At 50.0% G+C, this 9,717-nt stretch overlaps 1 protein-coding gene across 2 annotated transcripts; it reads right to left on the bottom strand.

Annotated features, from left to right (window-relative positions):
• Nucleotides 1-3,144: 3,144 nt before the first annotated feature.
• Nucleotides 3,145-9,447, bottom strand: LOC136520809 (long-chain-alcohol oxidase FAO1-like). Of its 2 annotated transcripts, XR_010775391.1 has the most exons (4): nt 8,890-9,447; nt 7,488-7,763; nt 3,747-5,745; nt 3,145-3,674 (listed from the first exon to the last, which is right to left on the bottom strand). XR_010775391.1 is itself a non-coding variant. In XM_066514465.1 (3 exons), exons 1-3 carry the CDS (start codon nt 9,178-9,180, stop codon nt 3,988-3,990), a joined length of 2,325 nt encoding a protein of 774 aa, XP_066370562.1. In that variant the 5' UTR covers nt 9,181-9,447; the 3' UTR covers nt 3,717-3,987. The 2 variants fall into 2 exon arrangements, 1 of the variants encoding a protein (XP_066370562.1); XM_066514465.1 differs by lacking the exon at nt 3,145-3,674 and having other exon boundaries at nt 3,717-5,745.
• Nucleotides 9,448-9,717: the final 270 nt, after the last annotated feature.

Raw genomic sequence — 9,717 nt, 5'->3', positions numbered from 1 at the left:
CATTAGTCTCTCCTCTTTACAATCCCCAGCCTCGGAGCTATTTATAGATGCCTATACGCTTTTTATGGACAATAATACCCCTACAACCACTACATATTCAGGTTATATTCCCACCTACCCTAGACTTGTTCAGCCTTTTGGGGATGTTGCCCACCCTAGAAAATGTTGGCCCTCAGGTTGCCGCCTGGTCCTGCACCGAGCCGCCGCTCCACCGATCGAGCTAGCCGACATATTGGTGTTGTTGGCGTCTTGTCACCCGGTGAACTCCTTTCCAAGCAAAAACCTGCAAGATCAGCCATTTGGACTAGCGTTAACTATCCACCTGGGAGAATGGTCCGAACCACTTTGTCACCTCCACCAACTTTTCACGGGGCGGCTCCCACCGAGCCGAAACAACTATTTGTCGGGCCAAAAGCACTTGTGCGGCTTGGCGTGTTGCGGTGGTTTCGGTGGCGGCGTTCCTTGGACCACTATTCGCCATGGCGAAACAATGCCCCGCTCGTCTGCCCCTTTTGACCTAGAGAAGAGGGTAGACCTCATAATTGAGTTGCGACAATATTTCATCACGAGAAGTGATGGTGGCTCTAGGCAAATGAGGGCGGCCCTAGACCGTCCGACGAAAACACGGTCGCCACCCCCCGGGTCCTCCCTACCGGCCCACTTCTTGTCATTTTGCCGTAGCGAAATGCTAGCCGCACGTTGGGGGACAGCGTGAGAGCCCGGGGCTGCCCGTAGAGTGGGGTTGCCCCCAACACATAGCAGGAGGAAAAATTTGGGTTAATGTCAAATTTCTCATCAACTACTTTCTTCAATAAAGAGTAATCGTTTGAGTGATACCTAGCAACCCAGGAGGCAAGCGAGCACAAATTGAGGCAACCAAGATTTGTTATGCTGAGCCCCTCATATTCTTTATTTTGGGCTATCAATTGCCAACTTGCTAAATGATATTTGTGACCATTGTCTTGATTATTCTAGAAAAAGTGACCCATATGAGAGATGAGAGTTTATAGCTTCTACTGCCCACTTGGGAAACTTAATGATAGACATCAAGTAAATTGGAATACTGGGCAAACAAGATTTAAGTAAGGCTAGCTTCCCCCATATAAGAGGAGACTATGCCTGTAACTAGTAATTCTCTTAACTATCTTATCTATTATTGGTTGTTGTTCCTCTCTTTTGAGCTTAGCAAAATGAAGGGGGCTCCTAGATATTTAAAGGGGAAGGTACCTCTTTTATTATAGAAATGCCTAGAGAAGCTATTTTCTTCCTTCTCCTCAATATCAATAGTCAGCAAGTCACATTTATCTTTATTGGTTCTCATGCCTAATAAACTTTCAAAGCAGTCTAAGAGCCACTTTAGATTCCTAGCCTTGACTATGTCATTTTCTAAGAAGAGTATAGTATCATCAGCATATTGCAGGGATACTATACCTCCTTGATAGACATTTGGCATCAAACCAGAAATTAAACCATTATTTGATACTTTGTTGAGGTTTTTGGTAAAAACGCCAATGACCAAATTGAAGAGAACGGGTGCAAGGGGACCCCTTTGCCTAAGTCCCTTCGTAGGTTAAAAATAACAATTGTTGTCATCATTAATTCTAGCACAAATGGAACCATGTCTAACTATCTTCCTAATCCAGGAAACAATTGTTTCATCTTTAACACAAATATATGCTTCAAAAAAATTATTTAGCTCAAGGAGAATAGAAAAATATTCATAAAAATCTAGAAAATTCCCAAAACCTTATAGTTGATATGTAAACATGTATTGAAATTTTTTGCAACAAATAATATGCGACCAGCATGAATACATAAATGCATTTAGCATTAATGTATGTTGCATTCATGTTGGTTATATCTCACGTTTTTGTCATGCAAAGTGTTTAAAACATGTTTATACATCGATTAGAATGTTTTGAGAATTTTCTAGTTTTTTATTTTTTTTCCACCTAGAACTAAAACCCATTCTTAAAGTTTTTAAAGATGTTTTTACGAGCTCTATATATTTTATTTGGATTTTTCGTAACTTAACCTATCTCTAGATTTTTTTCAGAATTTTAAATCTTAGAGACATTTTCTATGGTTTAAAAACCTTGTCAAGTATTTATCGATTTTTGTAAATAAAAAACAAAAATGCCTTCAAAGCTACTCCAAACTAGGGTAGAAAGGAAATTTAAACAGTTTTGAGAGTTCAAAGATAATATGTTTAGTTTTGGAGTTTGACGGAAAAAAAACTAAATTACAGCAATAGTTGATAGAGCAAGAATGGACATTCTCCGCCTGCTATTTTTTTTAGCAAATTTTCCGCCAGCTTGTTGATATGCGGAGACGAGATGGGCATCCATGCGTTTGCGACCTTTTTTTTTTTTTTTTTGAGCAAATGCGTTTGCGACCTGGGCATGTTTCGCTGGCACGAGCGCGAGGATGCACATGCAGCCGCCCAAATTGGGCCTAATGGGCCATGCAACACGGCGGATGCCGCTGAATTCGAAGTCGATATATATATAAATAGCCTGCACATATTTCTCAAAAAAAAAAAGCCTGCACATCTGCAGTGCAGTGTAGCTGTGAATTAGTATTGCTAAAAAACAAAGCTGTGAATTAGTAGAACCCAGCAAACGACGGCTGCAAGAAAGGTGATACACATCACAATGAACAATCGTATGCATAATAGACAATCTTCGCCAGAAAACAAGCCGTATTGTGATTCGCGAACCATTTGCACAATACTTAGGGTCTATTTGGCATGGCTTCACTTCAGAACTCCAGCAACTAAAGCAAAAAATCCAGCCAAACACCTCAGCTCCAAAACTCCATAGAACTACCAACTCCATGGAGCTATAGTGCAAATGGGGGTGGAGTTTTGGAGCACCTCTTTTGTTGCTCTAGAACCCTCTCTTTTAAACCTCCTCGTGGAGTTGGTGGGTAATTACCCACCAATGCCACTGATTACAGAAAAAACGCTTCAATTCTATTTTTCCGAGCCCCCCGCGTCGTGACTCCCTCCCTCCTGCGCCGTTGTCTTCCACCCCCGCTGCCCCTCCTGCCACCCCTCCTACTGCCCCTCCTGCCGCCCTTCCTACTGCCCCTCCCGCCCGCAGCCGCCGCGAGCCCGTGACCACACCACTGAAACCCACAGCCCTGGGCATGGCGGGGATGAGGAAGGGCACCGCGGTTGCCGTTGAACCGGCTCCCGAGCAGCGGTCGTCCTCGGATCCGATCCTTCCCGGGGCCACCCCTCTCCCCGCCGTGCCGCGCCACGCCGGATTGCGGACGCTTGCGCGGGCGACGGTACTGCAACGGCTGGGGCTGGGGTCAGGGACCCTAGGGGCGGGGTCCTTGGCTAGTTCTGGTCGCGGGCCTAGTCTGGCGACGCGGGATCTGAGCCGCCATTGATGGGTTTTCTTTGGAGCATTGGTTGCGAATGTTTTCCTCGGCTCCTCGCCGCCGCCGTCAACAGCGCCCCACCCCGTCAACAGCCGCTCGGCCGCCGCTCCCTTGGCACATCTCGTCGAGGGCGCGCGTGCCGTGCGGTCCAGGCCGCCCGCCAGGAGCAGCGCGATGGCGAGCGCGTCCATTAGCACAGAGCCCTCGACGGCCAGCAATGATTTTGGTTTGTACTCGACGGTCGATGTAGCAGCTTCGGCGTCGCAAGCGAGCCGTTGCTGTCCCTGAGGAAGAAAAGAGGAGAATAAGAGGATGACAGGTGGGACCATGAGTTGGGGGGAAGAATGATAATTCACCTTCAAACTCCTCTTTTTTAGAGCTGGGGACATCCTCCCAGTCAAACACCTCAATCAGACAGCTTCAACTCCACCTAAAGCTGACTCCACCTAGAGTTCTGGAGTGGAGCAGCTCCACCCAGAGTCGAAGCCATGCCAAACAGGGCCTTAGTATAAACGCTATCGCCACACTCGATTAACCAGAACGCATACAGGTTGCACACAAGAATTAACTCATCGCCCGGCGCGTCTCGATCATAAGCTACTGTCCCTTGCCCTGCGCCAGGGTCTCGGCGATGCCCTTGGAGAGGCAGAAGGCGATGGACTGAATGGTGATCATGGGGTTCACGCCCACCGCCGTGGGCAGCAGGCTGCCGTCGCACACGTACAGCCCCTCCGCCTCCCAGCTCTCGCCGCGCCCATCCACGGCGCCGTCTTTAGGGCTGGACCCCATACGGCAGCTGCCCATCTGGTGCGCCGAGCAGTGGAGCGCCCACTTGTCGGCCCTCGAGTGCATGGGCCCCTTCTCAATGGTCACCTCGTCCAGGAACGCCTCGAGGTCCTCGTCGCGGAGGCCCTTGCACCGCAGCCGGAGCCCGTCACTGCGGTGTGTGCCGACCTCGGCGGCCCCCGCCGCCACCAGGACGCGCAGCGCGCGGCGTAGGCCGCTGCGGAGCTCCTCGATGTCCTCGCGGCTCGGGGTAAAGCGCACGCGTCCCTCGCCGTCCACGAACCCGACGCCGCGGTCGCGGACCAGCGCAAAGGCGTGCGCTGTGCGGGAGTACCGGCGCATGCGCTCCTTCATGTCGCGGCCGGACTCCCACGGCACCATGGCGGCGAAGGCGCCAGGCCCCAGCGCCGGCGTCTCGATGATGGTGCGCTCCGTGACGCGGTGCATGCTGGTGATGATGCCGCCCTCGAAGCACTTGCCAGGGAGCGGGGGATCCTGCTTGTTCTCCGGGAAGTAACCCCACGCCATGGACACCGGGTGGAGGTGGAGGTTGCTGCCGATGTGCCGGTTCTTGAGCCTGCTGTTGCGCAGCAGCGGCGGCGTCATCAGCGCCCCGCACGCCGCGATCGAAACCTTGGCCTCGATGCGCAGCTTCTTGGTGACGCCGTTGCTCGCGCACGTCGCCACCAGGCCCACGCACTTCTTGCCCCGCCCGCTCCCACTGCTGCGGTTCTTCTCGAAGACGAAGTGCTCGGCCTTGCAGCCGGTCAGGATGACCGCGCCGCGCGCGACGGCGTCCACGAGCCACGTCGTGTCGGTGCCGCGCTTGTCTCCAGTCGGGCAACCGAAGTTGCAGCTCCCGCAGAAGTGGCCATCCGACGAGTTGCGCGGCACGGCGTCGGCGCACAGCCCGAGAGCCTCACACCCGCGGCGGACCACCTTGTTCTGGAACCCCTCCTCCCGGCACTTGTCGGTCACGGCGAGCCGGGCGCACACTGCGTCCATGGCCTGCACATACCCGGGGCCCGCGAACACCGGGAGCCCGTGCTCGCGCGCCCACTCCTGGGTCACCTCCTCAGGCGTGCGGATGCTCGCCGACCAGTTCACCGCCGAGCCGCCGCCGACCGTGGCGCCCGTGAAGATCATCGTGGTCACGTTGGACGTGCAGAAGATGCCTCCCCGCTCGAAGAGGCGCTCCATGGACGGGCCCTCGATCGAGCTGTAGTCCTCGGCGGTAAAGTAGTCTCCTTTCTCGACGACCACCACCTTGTACCCCGCGGACGCGAGCACGGCCGCGGCCACGCCACCGCCACAGCCTGACCCTACGATGACGGCGTCGCATTGCACTGTATGGTGGTTCGCGTCCGACGCCGCCGGCTTCACCGTGAGCCCCCTCCCCACTAGCGATCTGAGCAGCGCGTTGTCGTTCAGCAGTCTGGTCTCCACGACGCCGACGTCGAGAGGCCGGGATGGCGACGGTGTCACCTCCGTCCGAGTCAGATCCTCCCGTGGCTCGTGCACGCTGTATCCTATCGCTTTCCAGTATGGATTCTCAGAGTTCTCGTTCACCTGCACGTTTAGAGGAGTTGAAGAACAGAAAAATTTGCACTGACATGTTTATTTGCCTATGATCTTGGAGATGAAAAGTGATGATTGTGATAAACATTGTATGTATATTGAAGGGAAAAAACATTCCATAGCATCAATGGTTTGCCAGAAAAAGTAAGGCCACAATTTTCTTTTCTTTTGGTGTGCAACAAATGGATGAAATTTCGGCATGCTTTGTGGCTATGGTTGGTGACCTTGATTATACACGTTCTATTGTTAAACAAGCTTCCTTGATCACATCAGTTCTCCAATCAAGTTAATTGTTATACCACTATCAGGTTACACACAAGAACCAGATATATTTATGGTCCCTTCTCATGGACTGAGACGCCTTAAATTAGTACGGTACTAGACTACTTGTGTGTTATACTATCTCCCATGACACTTGAAAAACAAAAACGTGCATGGCCAAGTAGACTGATCCAGGATAGGATCGACTGGTGCCAAAACCATGTTGCATTCAGATAAACAGTCATTTTCAGTTTTCAGAACTGAATTAAGTTGTCCGAGCAAGACTTTTTAGTTTGGTATTCATAAAAAAAAATGCTGACAGTTGATCGGAGGATGGATTGGCCTGTCAAGAAACTGCATATACTAGTTAGAATTGACAGGTGCCAAAACCAACTCGCATTCAGATGAGCACAGCGATTTTCAGTCTTCACAACTGAAATTGAGTGGTCCGAACAAGATTTTATAGCTTGGTGTTCTGATGAAAATTTAAATGCTGACAGTTGATAGGAGGATCAGTTACCCTTTCAAGAACTGTATGATGGTCCTGTACTACACATACAGTGACTGGAATTGCAGCGGGTAACCACCCAAGAAAACAAAATCGACGATACTGACGGATTTCAATCAGGACGATACATTTCCAAGCTTCAGAAAGACAGAAAGCAACAGCATGGTATAGACTTCCAGATTCGTGTAAGCGTGAAAGCACTTAAATTTACCTGGAGAGAGATCAGAGACAGCCTGTACCTCTCGCAGAGCTATCCTATAGTTATTATGCAATTCTAAGGCATCCAACGAGCCTGAACAGATAGTAAGGGTGTGTTTAGTTCGCGAAATGAAAATTTTTGAATGTCACATCGGATGTTTTGGGATATTGGAAGGGGTTTTCGGATACTAATAAAAAAAAACTAATTACATAGCTCGCCTGGAAACTGAAAGACGAATTTATTAAGCCTAATTAATCCATCATTAGCGCATGTTATTTACTGTAGCACTTATGGCTAATCATGGACTAATTAGTCTTAAAACATTCGTCTCGTGATTTACAACCAAACTGTGTAATTATTCTTTTTTATCTATATTTAATACTCCATGCATGTGCCGCAAGATTTGATGTGATAGTTTGGGGTGAAAATTTTTGCTACCGTATAACAATAGTTTCAGATCTCTGCAGTAACACTTAATGCTGTGTCGGCATGGTGTTCCCGTTTGCCGATCATCCCCATGGTGCCTGGACCATGATTCCTTATTGCTGTATTCAGATTTTAGAGAACTGGTGACTGACAGTTTGGCCTAGTATCATACTATTGCGTTCAGAATAGTGGAAAGTTGTTCGTACTAATTGAGGTTCCAGAACCTAATCTCATACCAATTTTTACTAGTAGCTGCTAAATTTTTATTGCGGTCAACCTGCCATGTGAGAGAACTCGCTGACGTGCAAGCAACGAAGGGAGGGAGAGGGAGCAGAGTACCATGGCGTAGAAGACGTAGTGGCAGAGGATCTTGACGATGGCGAAGGCGATCCGGAGCGGGAAGAGCCAGCGCACCCGGTTCCACCGCTGCAGCGCCGCCTCCCGGCGCTCCGGCGGCATGTTGGCGAACTTGCGGACGTAGGGGAAGCCGCCGCCGGCGAGGCACAGGCGGCCGCACAGCAGCAGCGTGCCCACCCGCGTGCTGAGCACCCACAGCACCACCCACGCCAGGGCCACCGCCTCGCGGATGCACCGCGTCACCATCAGCTCCGCGACCTTTTGTTTGTTTGTCGTAGCAACACGATAAAAACAAACCAAAAATGTCATGCTGTGATCCGTTTAGATACTGGAAAGTTTTTTTTCTTTTTCTTCCCATGTAAATCATGCAGAAATCGAGCTATTTCGCCCAGGCAAGACATGACATCAGTGACTGAGGCTCGGTTCCACCGCTCGTAAAGCCGCTTGTGCTAATTTATATGACTGATTTATCAAAAGAAAAAATAATATACCATAACTTATAAACCAGTTTATAAGCGAGTTTACAGTAGCAGCCGAACACTCCGTGAGTTTGTTTTAAGATAAACTGCCTTACGTCCTTCCCACGTAAGTGATAAATACAGACCATAGTACTAGGTGTAACCTCGAATCCTCGATACCACAGTAGTTGTCGTTTTACGATAAATAACTTTAACTAATTTTAAATAAAAAAATGTTAATACCATACATAATTAATATTATTAAATAGATCTCTAAATTTATTTTTATAATAAATTTATTTAAAGATAGAAATATTGTATATATTTTCTATAAATCTAATTAAACTATAGTACGGAAACAAAAAACGCAAAATATGAGACAGAGGGAGTAGGCAGGAATTCAAAAAGTCGGGTCAGGATCACTGAGGGCGGAACTCTTGTCGAAAAATGACAGCAGGTACACCACCTACTCTCCCGTGCAGCGGACGGGATGTCTTGCCAATTTCAGTGCCAGAGACCGGGAACTGTACCGGTACGAAGCCAGAATTTTTATTTGCTGCCTAGTACTCGTACTACGCTACGTGCAATATTTACTGTCAGCACAGAGACCATTAATCCGTATTGTTTAACTTATTTTTTTAAACAAAAAAATATTTTTCTCTCGCAATCAATCAATCTAAACCGTGTTTCGGCTTGTCCAGCGAAGCGATCGGGGCTTTCAGAGATGAACGGGAACGCATGCAAGAATATGTTTTTTTTCATAACACAGGAAAAAAATTCACAGATATAACTAATTTGACTAAGCACCAGGGGCAAGGGGAAAAAATCGACCGAGAAGAACGAACAGTGCTACGTTCCTCATCAGAAAAAAAAACGAACAGTACGCATGTGTGACTGTTGAGTTTGATCGTGGGTTCGGCGGTCACCTCGTCGGGGATGGTAGAGTCGGCGGCGGAGGCGAGGTAGAAGCGCTCGAGGTCCTTGCCGCCGGGCGGGTCCCCGCGGCCAGCGTCGGCGTCCGCGGGCAGCGAGGGGATGAACGCGCCGCACATGGCGCGGAGCGCCTCCATCTGCGCCGGGTGCATCTCGTGCGTGTACCTGTCGCGCTTCCACCCGCCGCGCAGGAGCGGGTGGCCCCTCGTCCTCCTGCCACCACCACCGGACATCGCCGGGGCGGCAACCTTCTCGCTCTCCTCGCCGCCTTCTCGCACCGCCATTATATTGCGCGGCGCCAAGCTCGCGCTCTCGCTCGCTGCAAGAACGACGACACAGAGATATGAAGGCACTACTAGGCGGCAGGCAGGGTTCGTCTTCGGTTAGGGTAAGGCTGCGCCTGCTTCTTGTGGCGGGCGACCTGTGATGATCTGGGCTTGGCCCGCGTGTTTATATAGAGAACTCCGTCAGGCTAGCTTGGCGGCTTGGGACGAGGGAATTCAGGCAGGCAGCTAGCGAGAGAGAGAAGGAAGAGATTGGGACGCGCATCTTTCTCCTCATTCAATACGGCTCACCTTAAAATTGAGTCGTTGAAGCAGTAGAGAGCAGGACCCTGCCATTCAGCCATTTCTGGTGAAAGTATAGACGAGGTGCCATACTTGGTTTTGTCCAGTAAAAACACAACTTCGGATGCGGATGCATCTTCAGCATTTTTCACCAGTTCGAAAAGGATACCAGGACCGTCAGCATACATGTCGACTATGTGCTTGAGCCGGGGGGGGCGTCAGGGCCTCATGCTGCCCAAAGGCCTCAGCAACCCC

This window comes from Miscanthus floridulus, chromosome 2, assembly GCF_019320115.1.
Source record: "Miscanthus floridulus cultivar M001 chromosome 2, ASM1932011v1, whole genome shotgun sequence".
In the NCBI taxonomy this organism is placed as follows: Eukaryota; Viridiplantae; Streptophyta; class Magnoliopsida; order Poales; family Poaceae; genus Miscanthus; species Miscanthus floridulus.
The sequence above is the reverse complement of the archived record's forward strand: the minus strand, read 5'-3'. Positions and strand labels throughout refer to the sequence as shown.